The sequence below is a fragment of the Bombina bombina genome, chromosome 4, assembly GCF_027579735.1.
Source record: "Bombina bombina isolate aBomBom1 chromosome 4, aBomBom1.pri, whole genome shotgun sequence".
Taxonomy (NCBI): domain Eukaryota; kingdom Metazoa; phylum Chordata; class Amphibia; order Anura; family Bombinatoridae; genus Bombina; species Bombina bombina.
The window spans coordinates 58,319,562-58,336,854 of record NC_069502.1 but is presented as its reverse complement, the minus strand read 5'-3'; the positions used below and the strand labels follow the sequence as shown (position 1 = coordinate 58,336,854).

General features: G+C 37.6%; 1 protein-coding gene across 1 annotated transcript in view; it reads right to left on the bottom strand.

Annotated features, from left to right (window-relative positions):
- LOC128655897 (fucolectin-like) overlaps positions 1-16,015 on the bottom strand; it is a 33,394-nt gene extending 17,379 nt beyond the window's left edge. The window contains exons 1-2 of the mRNA XM_053709489.1: positions 15,974-16,015; positions 2,675-2,755 (exon numbers count right to left, since the gene is read on the bottom strand). Of these exons, the coding sequence (XP_053565464.1) occupies positions 2,675-2,741 (67 nt within the window). The 5' untranslated portion in view covers positions 2,742-2,755; positions 15,974-16,015. The remainder of the gene's footprint in view (positions 1-2,674; positions 2,756-15,973) is intronic.
- Positions 16,016-17,293: the final 1,278 nt, after the last annotated feature.

Genomic DNA, 17,293 nt, shown 5'->3' with positions numbered 1-17,293 from the left:
TGCCGCACCCCTCTGTGAGTCCCTTCACTGGCTCCCCATTCACAGCAGAATTAAATTCAAAATTCTCACTTTGACCTACAAAGCCCTTACCAATGCAGCGACCCCATACCTGTCCTCACTCATCAACAAATATACTCCAGCCCGTCCCCTAAGATCCAACAACGATCTACTCCTTGCATCTTCTACCATCACCTCCTCTCATGCTAGACTACAGGACTTCTCTCGTGCGCCACCAACCCTCTGGAACGCACTTCCTCTTGCTGTCAGACTTTCCCCCAACCTCTCCTCCTTTAAACGCTCCCTAAAGACCTTCTTGTTCAGGGAAGCCTATAACCAAATCAGTAACTAATGAATTCCACTTGCCTAATAGTTGCCCTCATCTAACTTCACACTAACATCATTCCCACCTTTGCAGTCCCCACCTCCTGTTTCTCACCCTCCTACCCATTTAGATTGTAAGTTCCCACGGGAACAGGGTTCCCAATTCCTCCTGTATTTGTTTGTTAAATTTTGTCTGGTGTCTCATATTGTACTGTCCTTTTATCTTTGTTACCTATGAACAGCGATGCGGAATCTGTTGGCGCTTTATAAATAAAGAATAATAATAAAGTAGCACTTTGCTATTTCCAAACCATATTTTTTTTTTCAAAATTAGCGATAGTTACATTGTAACACTGATATCTGTCAGGAATCCCTGAATAACCCTTCACATGTGTATAATTATTTTAGTAGACAACCCAAAGTATTGATGTAGGACCATTTTGGTATATTTCATGCCACCATTTTACCGCCAAATGCGATCAAATAAAAAAAATTGTTAACTTTTTCACAAACTTTAGGTTTCGCACTGAAATTATTTACAAACAGCTTGTGCAATTATGGCACAAATAGTTGTAAATACTTCTCTGGGATCCCCTTTGTTCAGAAATAGCAAACATATATGACTTTGGCATTGCTTTTTGGTAATTAAAAGGCCGCTGTGCACCACACTTGTATTATGTCCAGCAGTGAAGGGGTTAATTAGGTAGCTTGTAGGGTTAATTTTAGCTTTAGTGTAGAGATCAGTCTCCCACCTTACACATCCCACCCCCTGATCCCTCACTGACCCCTCTCAAACAGTTCTCTTCCCTTCACCACCCCACAATTGTCACCCACATCTTAAGTACTGGCAGAATGTCTGCCAGTACTAAAATAAAAGGCTTTTTTAATATATATTCTGCAGTGTAGGATTCCCCCTTAGCCCCCAACCTCCCTGAAACCCCTGAGAATGTGCCAGGTAACATTAACGACTGGTTTTTGTAGGACGTGCCTTGCACGTCCTTAGTCATTGAGGGATTAAGTAACAGAGGATCCTATGATCCACAAAACTTCCAAGTAACCACTTAACCCTAACCTAACTACTAAATGATTTCAACCTTATTAAAGCAGTATATCCAACATGCCCATATACAAATGCACTTAGAAGGCTTCTTATTTATCAAAAACACCACTCTATCCAATTGCAAAATAAACACATAGGGGCCGATTTATCATGGCCCGAATAGGGCCAAATACCCCTGTTTCTGCGATAACCTTTAGGCTCACCAGCAACAGGAGTTAAGAAGCAGCGGTCTTAAGACCGCTGCTCCTTAACTCAGACTCCTCCTCTGAGGCTGCGGACATCAATCCGCCCGATCGAGTATGATCGGGTTTGTTGACACCCCCTGCTAGCAAATCTGCAGGGGGCAGCATTACGCAAGCAGTTCACCAGAACTGCTAGTGCAATGTTAAATGCCGATGTTGTCGGCATTCAGCAATGTCCAGACATTCATAAATCAGCCCCATAAACTCCATTACTATCATTAACTCAAGATTGGAATTAACACTAAAGTTTTCTGGTCTATAACCACACCAGCTATTTATATAACTATAGCTTTATGATGTGATATAGGGAAATGAATCAGGAGACATTTTTCTATATTTACACCATTTGTGGGGCATTAGCAAGCCTTCCCTTTTGGCAGGGCAAGAGGGGTACCTTCCCCCGGGCCCTATACTTTGGGGAGCCCTGTACTCATCAGGAATGAGGGTTTGAGAAGATGCAATGTACATCTTGTATTTAGTTTATGAAGAAGAGTTTATGGTATCAGGAGGTGTAATATATAGTGTTATTTTTTATATAGGACACACTGTTGACCAAAAGGGGATAGGGTAATAAGGGGTCTAGACTGAGGGCCCCCACAAATTTGTCTTGCCCAGTGCCCTGCAAATGCTAAGGGTAACCCTGGGCACTAGTACAGATTAACATGATAGAAAAATAAAAACACTAGGGAAATGTTCATACAGCTAAAATGACTGTTACATGTTAATATTTATATCATTTTATATTAATAGACTCAATATATAACAATTAGAAATCTGTTACATTGCAACTTTTTACTAGCAACAAATTACTTTATACACCATTTATTTCCCACAGTTATTTAATTCTTGTTAAATGTCATACAATAATAACACACACAAAAACAGAGGAAGGTGTTTTCAAGGAAGAATTTTAATTAATACAAGAAGTGCGGAAGGAGGGAAAGAAAATAAAAGGAAAGAAGAGATTAAAAAGGAAATATGCAAAGTGATTTGATATCTCTAATTACTTAATTCATTTTGTATTTCAATAGACACAGGGTCCCATACATACCTAGGTTAATGTCGGCAGCATCAGAGGAAAAACTCCCCAATAGGGCGAGAATCAGAAGAGTCAGCATTCTTAGACAGAAATCTGGGAATGAAAAGACATTTTTTTTTGTGTGCAAATATTTTATGTAAATGAAAATAAGAAATTCTATTGGCACTGAAATAAAACTGTTATAGGTATTTACAGATAAATGCAAATATTATAGATTCCCACACTCTTGCATCTATGTATAAATTATTAACCATTAAACATAAGAACATGGAAAATAAATTGCTTTTCCTTGAGTGAAAGCACCTGTTTTACTGTGTAATTATTCTGTCTGCAATAGGCCCAGATTTATGCACACTTGTATCTCCTGGCTCTCTCCCCTACTTTTGCTGCATCACTGGGGGCCTTCAATTCAGCCACACACTCCTATATCTGGTAGAAGAAAAGGAAGTGGTTCTGGCATTACATTTTCTACCTGCTAAACCTTTAAATAACTCGTATTTCTCCAGCTTTCATCTTCCTACACCTTATTACAATGGAGAGACACTCCCATTTACCAAAATGGACTCTTGATTGATATGATATTTTGCTACTGAAGTTCAATTTCACACTTTAATAACTCTCCATGTCCTCTTTTAAGCCGCAGCCCTCTTAAATGTTGCATCACTACAAACACTAGTCTTCTATCACTTATACTTCTTTCCATATTCCACAGAGCCGTAAAATCAATAGACTAACACCATCTTAAAAACATCTCTCCACCAACTAATCTCTGTCCTACTTTTAATAGTCTGTCTGTTAAGGGGCTATTAAACCCAAATTGTTTCTTTTATGATTCAGATAGAGAATACAATTTTAAACAAATTTCTAATTTACTTCTATTATCTAATTTGCTGCAATCTGTAGATATCTTTTGTTAAAGAAACACTCACTATGATTTAAAACTACAAACTCACTCCAGCTCTGACATACGTTACACATAACTTGAAGAAATGTTTACCCTCTGCTGGGTGCAGCAGGAGAAAATGTCGTACTTCAGCTGACTTTCTTAATTATACGTTCATACTGTCGTATTCCATAGTACTGTCCTATTCACCTGCTTTCTACTTATCTAAGGCTACTTATCAAGTCTTGTTTCTACTCTGTTATCTAGTACCTAATGTCTAGACTTCATTTTGAATTCCTTCCTCTGTCCACACTATTAAATATCATGCATCCCTCTTAAAGGGACACTGAACCCAAATTTTTTCTTTCGTGATTCAGGTAGAGCATGCAATTTTTTTTAATTTTTTATTTATAATCCAACAGAGTAAGTATAATACAAAAGTAACATTGGCTTTTCCATTCCAAGCCGCAAAAGGAGTCTTAAAAAACAAGAACAGCAACAATACCTGCATAATGTATATTCACGTAAGAAAAGAAAAAAAAAGATAAAAAAGAAGAAAAGACCAATCCGGATCTGGAAGAAACTAACCTCTATTAATTATATAAATATACTCTGTGGAATCTTTTTATTTTGTTCTCCCTATGAAGAAAAAAAAACCCAAACAAACAAAAACAAACAAAAAAAAAAAAAAACCCCAGAAACACCAATCGACATGCAAACAAAGCAAAGATACCAAGCGAACAAACAAAAATAAAAAGAGAGGGGTAGGGAAGGCCCCTTTACCCAATCTCCCTCCGCGTCTCCCTCCGGCCTTCTACCAGTTTCCTAGCAGGACTGTTTCTGAGTGTCGAAATGGAAAAATTATATGATTTATTTCAGTAGTGGGAAATATCTTTAAGAACATTGCCCACTTACTAAAAAATTCCCTGATATCTTGTTCATTGTCTATATTTGTATCCCTTTGCTCAAGTATGCACTGTTTTTTCATGCAGTTCTTTACTTCAGCAACACTTGGAAGTGCTCGGGTTTTCCATTTTTTGCAAATTAAATACCTGGTGGCAAGAATAGAAGAGATTACTACTTTTTCATTGATTTGCTTACCAGGTTCCCTATTTAAACAGAACACTATTTGAAAAAATGTTAGAGTCACAGGGGCTATCTGTAATACATTTTTTAGCCAATATTCTAATTTGAGCCAGAAATTTCTTATTTTTGGGCATGCCCAGAACATATGCGTTAAATCTGCTGCAGGATATGCACATTTGGGGCACTTATTAAATCCAAGATTACCACATCTAAGGCCTCTTCCAGGAGTAAAATATACTCTATGAAGAAGTTTGACCTGTGATTCACGCCAGGTGGCAGAAAGTGTAGTCTGGGCAATTTTATTTAGTGATAATTGAAGCAGCTTTGGTTCAACATTGCCCTGAGGGATTAATATGTTCCAGTCTGCTGCCATTTTGGATAAAATTGGAAGGCCTTTACTAACATTTAGGAAATAATAGCAAGAGGCTATTGACATATGTCCGTTCCTGGCTAGTACAAGCCATTCTTCCAGTTTTCCTAGTCCCCAGCTCCATCCACTATCTTTAGTTATTTCCGAGACAAAATGCCTTGCCTGCAAATAAGCAAAGAAGTCTTTGTTAGATAAATTAAATTGAAACGTTTTGATGCAACCCCTATTCCTATCTATTAGTTGATAAGCTTTACTCAGGCCTGCATTGTGCCAGCCTTTAAAGACGGCAGAGTTAAGGCCTGCTTGGAATTTTGGATTTCCTATTAAAGGTAGATAAAAGGAAGCCTTAGCATTAATTGATAGGAGGTTGGTGATTTTATGCCATGCCTTAAGTGGATTAAAATTTTTTTTCAATTTCTTAATTTCTGCAGGTACTTCTTTTGGTGCAGAATGTAGTAATGCTGATGGGAGGTATGGATTGCAGACGTCTATTTCAAGTTCATTATTTAAAACATAATTATTGAATAAGATCCAGTCAATTGCTATCCGTGCCAAAAAGCAAAGATTATAAAATCTTAGGTCTGGTAGTGCAAGTCCACCATGCTCCTTTGATGCTGTTAATTTGATAAGAGAAATCTTTGATATTTTCTCCTGCCACAAAAACTGTATGAGTGAGCTATTAAGTGTACGAATATCTTTTTCTAATAAAATTATCGGAGTGTTTTGAAGAATATAGAGCAACTTTGGAAGAAGGACCATTTTAAATAGCGCAATTCTACCGGAGATTGATATAGGTAAATTCTGCCATGCCTTAAGTTTGTCTCTAATATGTTTCAATATCGGTGGAATATTAAAATTATATAAATCTGAAAACTTAACCGGGATATAAATCCCCAAATACTTGAAAGAATCCGTGACCTCCCGGAAAGGTATGTTTAGAAAGGATGTAGCATTTTTCCTAAGCCAGAATATTTCCGTTTTTGTCAGGTTCACTTTGTATCCAGAAAAGCATCCAAAATGGTCCATTATCTGAATCAACTTGGGAATGTTCACTTTGGTATTAGCCAGATACAGAAGTAGATCATCTGCGTATAATCCAATTTTTATCTCGTGTTGTGTATTCTTATACCTTCAAGAGATTGTCTTATCCAGATTGCTAGGGGTTCAATGGAAACATCAAAGAGGAGTGGGGAGAGGGGACACCCCTGTTGCGTCCCCCTACCTAGTACTATAGCAGGTGTAAGATTATTATTCACTATCAGTCTTGTAGAGGGCTGGCTGTATAAATTCTCTACAAATTTACCTCTTATGCCAAATTGCGTTAATGAGGTTATTATATGTTTATGAAAAATAGAATCGAAAGCCTTTTCGGCGTCAATAGATAGAATAGCAAGATCAGGGGCGCCCTCTCCCCCCTCCTCTGAGCCTGACAAATTCCTAAAGTACTCTGTAACAACTAGCAGCTCTCTAATTTTTGCAGAGGAGTTGCGTTTATTTAGAAATCCTGCTTGGTCAGAGTGGATAATTTTTCCTAGTGCCCCCTGAAGTCTAGATGCTAAAATTGTAGTTAAGATTTTATAGTCTGAATTCAAAATGGCTATTGGCCTGTATGATTCCTTACATTTAGGATCTTTGCCACTCTTGAGTATTAAAGTCGTGTAAGATGCAGCAAAGGAGGATGGGACAGGTTTAGCATTTATGTAAAAATTATTAAAAAGAATACACAACAAAGGGGCACTTTCCACAGATAATATTTTATAGAATTCACTAGGAAGTCCATCGGGACCAGCTGCTTTGTTTAAAGATAATTTAGTAATTACTTTCTCAACTTCTTCTATAGTAATCGGAGAGTTTAAGGTATCGGCAATTTCTGCTGATAGTGTGGGATAGATAATTTTACTCCAGAACTCATCTGAGTTCGTTGTATCATAGGATTTGGATGCATAGAGCTCTTGAAAATATTCAAACAGTGCCTGCGAAATATCTTCAGGTTTTAGCAATTGTTTCCCTTTGTATTGAAGTTGTTCAATAGCTGAATGCTTTTTCTCATTTCTTACTAATTTAGCCAGCATTCTACCAGATTTATTGCCGAACCTGTACATTTTAGCCTGAAGCTTCAATTCCTTTTGGGTCTCTTGTTGCAATATAAATGCATCCCTTTCATTTTTAGCATGGACATATTTCGCCCAATTTGAAGGGGTTTTATTCATGAGAAATTGATTATACGAATTGATCAGAAATTTACCTACTTCCTTCTCTCTAAATCTCATCTTTTTCAAAAGTGCGCCCCTATAGGCAATAATCTCCCCACGCATCACTGCTTTTGCAGCTTCCCAAAATATTTCAGGGCGATCTACGTATTCACTGTTAAAGTGCACATATTCCTTAAATTTACTTTTGAGCCAATTTTTAAACTTAAAATCAGGCGTCAGAAAGTAAGGAAATAAAAAACGTGGTGGGGTAGGTTGTGAATGCATATTTCGGAGTTCAAGGGAAATAAGACCGTGATCTGATAGTGTAATCTGTGCTATTTCAGATTTGACCTGAGAAATAGATATATGTTCATCGATCAGAAACATATCAATGCGTGAGAAAGTTTTATGGGCTTTGGAAAAGCAAGTGTATTTCTGAACATCAAGATTTTGAGCCCTCCAGATATCGCATACTTCTAAGTTCTGCATAATTTTTTTTAAGCATCTTAGATTCCAGGTTATCTTTTTTTTGTTTCAACCATTTGGTATTACATCTCAATCTGTCTATTGGGCATTGTGATGCCATATTAAAATCGCCCCCAATAATTAAATGCCCAGTGGTATATACAATAAGATTAGACTGAAGAGTATCCCAGAATTCAGGATCAAGCACGTTAGGGCCGTATACATTACAAAGTGTATAGACCTTATGGGCAATTTTAATCTTTAATAGAACATATCTCCCCCCAGGATCGGCCTCAGAGTGAATAACCTCCAAGTCAATTTTCTTCCCTATTAGTATAGCTACCCCCCTTTTTCTTCTCACACTGGGCGCAAAATAAACTTCCTTAACCCATGAAGCTCTTAATTTTAAAGATTCTTCTGTACTTAAATGTGTTTCTTGTATGAAGCCTATATCTGTTTGTGTTTTCTGTAGCTGAGCAAGGATAGCCTTTCTCTTAGTAGGCGTTGAAATACCTCCCACATTCCAAGAGACTAATTTGCATTTATCTACCATTATTACCTTTTATAAGACAAGAGGGAGAAGAGGAAGGAGAGGGGAGGGGAGAAAAAAAAAAAAAAAAACCCAAAAGAACAAACAAACAAAGAAAAACCCCCACAAACCATCGAGGATGCCCACCCCTTGCCCCATGTCCCGCTTTACCGAGAATCACGGGGTTTCCCCAGTTTAGGACCTGCATTTCATTTATTCAATTGATAGATATACTTAGACTATATTTTTATTAAGGAGGTAGGCCAAGTGAGTTAAAAAGAATTTAAGCTTTATGAGCTTCCTCAAACCAGTGTGTGGTCTCATTTATTATGACTTTAAGTTTGGAAGGATAGATTATGGTAGCACGATAACCGTGCTGTATGAATTTAGAACATATAGGGGCCAGTTCTCTTCTTTTCGACGCTGTATCAGACGAAAAGTCCTGGAAGATAAGAATTGAAACCCCTCCAATACTAATCGGCTGACACTTTCGATAATATTGGAGTAAAACTGTCTTATCTTGAAAATTTAACAACCTCGCAATTACAGGTCTAGGCCTATTTCCACCTTTATTGTCTGTGCGAGGTGGGCCGAGTCTATGTGCTCTTTCCACAATGATAGATTGATAGTCAGATGGAATCTTAAGAATTTTGGGTAAAGTTTTGGATATGAAAGAGGAAAGGTTTTCATATTGTTGCTCTTCTGGGAGTCCTATGATTCTAATATTGTTTCTCCTAGAGCGATTTTCTAGGTCTTCTAGCTTACTATAGACTTTTTGAATTTTAGTATTTAGGCCTTCCAGTTTAGAGTTATGTGACATTGTTAGGTCTTCAAGATCTGATACCCTTTGTTCGACTTCTTGTAGTCTATTAGAAAATTGTCGTACTTCATGAGTTAATACATGGATGTCTTTCTTAATTTCAGTTCTCAGAGCATCAAATTTAGGGGAAAGAGCATCCGAGATACTGACAACTAGGTTTTGAATATTAGTTGCTTCTTGCACTATAGGAATATTTGATACAGTCGTTTGGCTGTCACTAGTATTCTCGAAGGTGCCTTTGTGTTTTCTATCCCTATTGCGAGCCGCCATGGCGGGAGAGGGAGTCTTGGACAAATTATGAAGAAATTTGTCCATGTGCTGGGGGTGAGAAAATTAATTTGTGAAGGAATGGATACTGTGAAAAAAATATTTGGAAAGTGCATAAAAAGTGAGTCAGACCCCGCATGGGGGATAGGGAAGGGCGGAGGATGTGAAAAGTGAGGATTGTGTAATGAATGGGGAGAGTGAAAAACACACTTGTGAAAAAAAAAAAAAAAAAGGGGGGGGGGGGGGAAGGGAAAAGTGGAGGAGAAGGAAGGGAGTGTGGGAAGGGAAAAATAAAGTGAGAAGTAAGTGGTTTGAGTGATTATGTGTTCTGTCCCTCCAGGGAGGCACGGGCAAGGGATATGTTTATTGTTGATTCACTAATTAGGTTTAAATAAGAATAACAGAACAGTAAAGGTGGAAAAATATGACAGCAGTTCAGTATTGTTTCATATGCTCCTTCCACCCCCTTCCCTCCCCTCTTTTAGATAAATCAACACCTCTTTCTGCTTTCGGTTTGGGTAAAAGGGGAAAGAACAGAGAGAGAGAGAGAAAAAAAAAAAAAAAGGACAATGCAACAATACCCAGCAGCAAAAACAGATATAAGAGCTATTATTTTTCTCAAAAATCTAAGAGTTAGAAGAGATTTGAGTCAGTTGAGAGAAAAATATTTACAATCTTTGCAGCCTTCTGTCAAGCCTTATATATAATATACAGATATACCCAAAATGAGGAAAAGAGCTTAACGTATAATATTCGTCACAGTCTCTCTAAGTGGCACATAAACTTCTAAACTTTGGTGGTTCTTTTAAAGAATATAGTTTGATGTCAACACTAAAAAACCTCTTCAGATATTTAACAAAACCACTGATATTATAAATTTACACTTTTTAAATCAACCCAGCAGGTGCTTTTTATGCCCCAATAAACATTATAGCATAAGTAATCATTGTCTCAAGTCACAATATACAGGCTAACTGCAAACAATTAGAAGTTAACTTTTTTTGAAATAGAGAAACTCTTCTTGGCCTCTGCGTAAGCTGAGAAACTACGCTCAGGATACTCTGAGCTAGATAGCAAAAGTTCTCTGGGTAATTGTTCAGTTATACTATGTATCTTTTGTTGGCTCAGAGTTAATTGTGAGTCTTTATATGCACAGGGTCCCAAGATTTAACAATGTAACTTTTTAATGCCATCCAAGTAGCAAAAATGATAAGCTGTTACACTGTGCTTCCCCTTGTTTGTATGCGTAAGATGTGGATTTTTTTCCTTTCTGTTCCTCTTTCCTATACTTCTTCTTTCCTTCTTTCTTGTTTCGATACAGCCTAGCTCAAGGTTGCTCCAGCTAGCAGAGAGATAATTTTAATTACCTCCGGATTCTTATTCCTCCCCTGTCTTTCCCCACCTTTCTTTCTCCTCTTCCTTTTTATATATATAATTTTATATATACCCGTTTCTCATTTGGGGATGAGATGAGTCTGCTATCCCTCTTTATGGCCCCGAGTTCCTCTTTCCACTTTAAACAATATGTCTTTCATCTAGAGAGACTCACCTCCTCCTCCGCTACCCAATTTTCCCCGTGTGAGCAGCCGGTTAGGGAATCCAGCGAAGCCACTGATCCAAAGAGCAAGAAGATGCCAAAAAGGGACTCTCACTGGACACAACGGCATCCAGCGGCCCTGGAACCACCGCAACTCCCCTCACCCCCTCTCACGCAGCACCGGTGGGAGAGGGGGGGGGAAGGAGCAGTGTCAAAAGCCTTCTTGCAAGCGAGGCTTGGCCCCAGACGTATTCCTCTTGTCCGCCGCAGAACTCAGCGCCTCCTCCCACGCAGCACCGGTGGGGGAGGAGGCAGTGCGGTCACAACACCAGGACCGGGAGGCGGAGGTACTTTACACTGGTCCCTCTTCTTTCAGATGACCAAGGGTGAGCACACCAAGTACAGAACTCAGCGCCTCCTCCCACGCAGCTTCAGTGGGGGAGGAGGTAGTACGGTCTCAGCAGGGACACCGGGGAACAGAAGCACTTCTCAAACAAAAAGGGTCGCCGGTCGTTCTTCCCGTAGACACTTGAAGGTGAGTACACTGGATGCGGCTTAAGATGTAGTGGGAGCGGAGGGGTAGGGGGCCTTATATCGGGGCGTTCTGTAGCAATATACAGGAGCACAGGAAGGTCCAATGCAGTTTTAAACAAGATGGGTCCTTCTCTGCCGCTTTTCTGTGCAATGTTCCCAGGGGAGGAATGGTAACTCAGGGATAATAATACTAAAGATGATCCCAACTGTTGTAATAGGAAGGGACAAGTTGTAGGTCCTTTTCAACAGCGTGTCAGTGGGTTGAAGTTCCACTGCATAGGCCCCGGAGATGATGGTGCAAACTATCCAGGTAGCAACCCCAATAAATGGGGAGGCTCGAAAACCCTACCGCCAGGTGCTCTAGGACTGAAGTGGAGAGCTCAGCAGCATGAGCTTTGCTCCTCCTCCACCGGAACCCCAGAGCATGCAATTTTAAGCAACTTTCTAATTTACTCCTATTTTCAAATTTTCTTCATTCTCTTGGTATCTTTACTTGAAAAGCAAGAATGTAAGTTTAGATGCCGGCCCATTTTTGGTGAATAACCTGGGTTGTTCTTTCTGATTGGTGGATAATTTCACCCTCCAAAAAACAAGTGCTGTCCACGGTGCTGAACAAAGAATTGGCTGGCTCCTTGGCTTAGATGCCTTCTTTTTCAAATAAAGATAGTAAGAGAACAAAGTTTATAAAAGGAGTAAATTAGAAAGTTGCTTAAAATTGCATGGTCTTTCTGAATCACAAAAGAAAAAGTTTTGGTTTGGTGTCCCTTTAACACAAACAGCCAATAGATGCCTAACTACAAAGGACTAGATTACAAGTCGTGTGCAAATGATTGTGCGAGAGTTTTCGCAAACATTTGCGTGCAGGTTAATTTGTGCTCAGATTACAAGTTGAGCGCCATTGTGTGAGCACAATCACAATTTACGCTAGAATCATCACCACGTTCTCAGAACAAAAAACACATAAAAATACACTACAAGGTAAACTTACTCATATTAACACTGTCTACTAAAAAATATTAAAAAAAAATATTGCACACTAAAGTTATAAGGGCTCAAAGATATGAGATCTTAGGTATTAGAAGAAATAGGCAGGCAAAGGACTTTAACATAGATACATATACATCTTTAAAGTTGGATATATATATATATGTAAGGGTTGCACCGATACCATTTTTTTTAAGTCCGAGTACAAGTACCGTTACTTTTTTCAAATACTCACCGATACCAATTACCGATACTTTTTTCAAATACTCACCGATACCAATTACCGATACTTTTTTTTATGTCATGACAGTTTACCAAGCACAATACAGACTGATTTAAGATCGCTTCTTTATAATTATGAACTGTATCTCTAAAGACATTTTGAAATAATAAAACAGTTTTATGTGCTTGTTGTCACAAAGTTCACAGAACATGTTTATAAATAAAAATATTACAATAACATATATTAATAATAACAACAATAAATAACAGCTGCAGCAGCTGGAAAGCTACAATTTAAAGGGGTGATTACTGGATGCAATTGGGTTGTACGGTGCCTATATAACTAATCAATCTGACATTTGTACTTAATACAAAGTCACATAATTTAATTCTGAAAATAATATTGGGAAGGAGTATCCCAGTAATCCCCTTTGAGAAAAATGGGGCATATGCATTCTACTGACTCAACAGAAAATTGGACTGGTCTTCATATTTTTCCAAGGCTGCTTTTTATAGATATGTGCATGGCGAAAAAATTTGGTTCGGATCGATTCGGAATTTTTCGAATTTCGGTTTGGATCGATGCACTCTCTTTTCTCTCTCTTCCCTCTATTTTGCCCTTTCCCCTTTCTTTTGCTCTCTCTCCCCCCTCTCTTTTGCTCTTTCCCCTCTCTTTTGCTCTTTCCCCTCTCTTTTGCTCCCTCTCTTCCCCTCTCTATTGCTCTCTCTCCCCCTCTCTTTTGCTCTCTCTCCCCCCTCTTCTTTTGCTCTCTCTCTCCCCTCTCTTTTGCTCTTTCCCCTTTCTTTTGCTCTCTCTCCCCCCTCTCTTTTGCTCTTTCCCCTCTCTTTTGCTCTTTCCCCTCTCTTTTGCTCCCTCTCTTCCCCTCTCTATTGCTCTCTCTCCCCCCCTCTCTTTTGCTCTCTCTCCCCCTCTCTTCTTTTGCTCTCTCTCCCCCTTTCTTTTGCTCTCTCTCTCCCCCTCTCTTTTGCTCTCTCTCTCTCCCCTCTCTTTTCCCTCTATTTTGCTCTTTACCCTCTATTTTGCTCGCTCTCCCCCCTCTCTTCTGCTGTTCCCCATCGCTTTAGCTCTTTCCTATCTTTTTGTCTCTCCCCCTCTCTTTCTATTTCTCTCCCCTCTCTCGCACGCTGACCACGCCCCCGACCATGCCCGTCCATGCCCACGCTCCCGCTCGGCCATGCCCACGCTCCCATCTGGCCACGCCCACTTTTGCTCCACCGCCGCAAACAGCATGTCAGGTAAGGCCAGGTGTGTTTGTCCTGTGCTGTAGCTTCGGACAAACACACTTGGCCTTTTATATTATAGGATATATATATATATATATATATATATATGTATATATCTATACCTATATATAATCATGTATATATATAGATATAAATATATATTGTACCAAACTAACATCAGATATATATATACAGTATATATATATATATATATATATATATATATATATATATATATATACAGACTGAGGCAGGTGCACTCTCACAAACAGTTCTCTAAGGGCCAGGGTGCTAGAGTAGGTTAGAGTATAGAGAACAGAAAACAGCACTCTCTGGACTTAAATAACAATTAATTTAATCGTTAACGTTTCGGGGAATACTCCCCTTCATCAGACCCTGATGAAGGTGAGCATTCCCCGAAATGTTACCGATTAAATTAATTGTTATTTAAGTCCAGAGAGTGCTGTTTTCTGTTATATATATATATATTAGGGTTGCCATCCGTCCCTTAAAGTACAGAACACTTATAAGTTACACATGCTGCAGGGTGTGCAGGTAGGAATATGAATAGTGCTGTCTAGAAACACAATACATGTTCCTCCCTGCACACCCTGCAGCATGTGTAACTCATAAGTGTCCAGGAAAAGATGGCTGAGGTGACAACCCTAATATTTATATATATATATATATATATATATATATATTTATATATATATATATATATATATATATATATATATATATATATATAAAATATGTATTTAAGAATAAATAGAACATACGCTGCTGGAATGTGAAATATTCATATTTTCATGTCGGGTTAGCGCATATGAGAAAATGAGTTTGGGTTAGCAGGCGAGTCAGGTTTTTTTCCCCACTTTTTTTTTCTCCATTGACTTCTTTTGGGAAATAGGTTATATTCTTGGCGACAGTCTAAATGCACTAGAAGTAACCTGCTTGTGCATGTCGGGTTATCACAAGAGCAAAAACATTTTACTTTCAACTCATAATACCAGCGCAACTCGACACACGTTAAAAGTTTACTTCTAGCACAATTAATGCTCTAGTGGAAGCGGTAAATACCACTCCACTTGTAATCTAGCCCAAAATCAGCTAATCTACACCAGTTACAGAGCATCAGGGTATCTACCCTTTTTTATGCCCCATATCACTACCTCTCCACTTTATACTATTCGTTCACAAATGTTGAGTGCTTAACTTACTCACAATAACTCTTACACCAGTCCTGAGAGAAAGAGAGAGAAAGAGAGACATATATATATATATATATATATATATATATATATATATATATATATATATATATAGAGAGAGAGAGAGAGAGAGAGAGAGAGAGAGAGAGAGAGAGAGAGAGAGAAAGAGAGAGATGGATAGAGATAAAGAGAGATAGACAGAGAGAGAGAGAAAGATGGAGAAAGAGAGAGAAAAAGAGAAAGAGAGAGAGAGATTAAGAGAAATAGATAGTTATGCTAAGATAGATAGATAGATAGATAGATGATAGATAGATAGATAAAGAGGTAGATAGATGTTAGATAGATAGACAGATAGATGTTAGATAGATAGATAGATACATAGTAATACGAAATATGTTAGTTAGATAGATAGATAGATAGATAGATAGATAGATAGATATATAGATAGAAAGATAGATAGATAGATAGATGATAATTATGATAGATAATAAGAAGAAATATAGTAATAAGGTAGATAGATAAATAGATCGATAGATAGATAGATAGATAGATAGATAGATAGATAGATAGATAGATAGATAGATAGATAGATAGATAGATAGATAGTAATAAGATAAATAGATTGATAGATAGTAATAATAAGGTAGATAGATGATGATGATAGATAATAATAAGAAAGATAGTAATACGGTAGATAAATATATGATAGATAGATAGTAATAAGATAGATAGATATAGATAATAATTAGATATATATAGATAGTAATAAGATAGATGGATGATAGATAGTAATAAGATAGATAGATAGATAGATGGTAGATAGTAATAATAAGATAAATATATATTAATTTATCTCTATAGCTCTATATCTATATATCTATATTGAGATAAATAACTCTTGTCAATGAGTGAAGAAGAAAATAATTTAAAATTGAAAGTCAATAGATTTACACTATAACTTACCTTCTCAGAAGTCTAGAATATTGTTTGTTTGTTGAATCTCAACTGGTCTCCAAGTGAAAATTATCTGTGAAATAAATACTCCTGGATTTTAAAGAAAATGGGCAATGTCCATGACGTAATTTATCATCTTAATCTTATCTCCATTGCTCGGAACTGAGAAAGATGTTTGCTGATATAATCTGCAATATATGGTATGCAAACTTTTAAAAGTTGAAATATTTTAATTACAATTAAGAAAACAAGGAAGCAATGTTAAGAAGAAATTACCAAGAACACTCAAAAACAATATGACTATAAATAGTAAAGTTTTGTTCTGCAACCATTTTCAATACACCATCACCAATGTCCATCAATGCAGCCATTTCTCTTTAGTTAACATATCTCACCATTTTGTTTATCTGCTACATATAAAACACTGACATGGACTTTATTGAGCCTACAGATGCACCATTTCTCTAAACCACTGTAACACATGAATGTCCTATATGTTTACAGTATATGAGATTGGTAGAGTGACAGCATGTGGAAACACATCAGAAAATCTAAAAGTGGTCAAGGGTGTAGTGGCATTTATACTTGTGGGAGAAGATGTGACTGAAGAGATAGTGAAGTAATTATGGATGTATATACAACTCTAGCTGAACACAAGTGTCAGCTCTAGGGGGTGCAATACAGATGACTACTACAATAATATAAAGGGTTCTAGATTAAAATACCCAAAAAGGTGCAATGTCTAGTACATACAAAAAAAGAACACACATAATATAGAGCTATAGCACCTCAGAGGACCAGACGATAAAAAACACAGGATAATGTCTCTATACAATATAGGTACCAGTCCTTAATAGGGTCCAAAGGTGTTTAAATCCTCTTGATGTAAATATTGTTGCTGTTTTAGACATGTACAGCTCTTTCTGTATGGATCACACCTTGATTCAGGAGTCAGCCCTTTGCCAAATAAAACGATCAGGATACAAACTTTCTCTGTGAATACAATCACAAAAAACAAAGGTACCTCCTAGTGTAATACTGTGGATATGAATGGAGAGATGAATATAAGCTGAATGGATACTCACAAGTGGACTTACACTTAACTTAGCACATTTGGGTGCTGCTCCACTTGTGAGTAACCATTCAGCTTATATTAATCTCTCCATTCATATTCACAGTATCACACTAGGAGGCGCCTTTGTTTTTTGTGATTGTATTCACAGAGAAAGTTTGTATCCTAATTATGGATGTGTTGGAGTAGGTGATGGTTTTAAATAGATTCTTAAATTACATTACATTTTTAATAAATTTTCTAGCTCAGAGTTATCT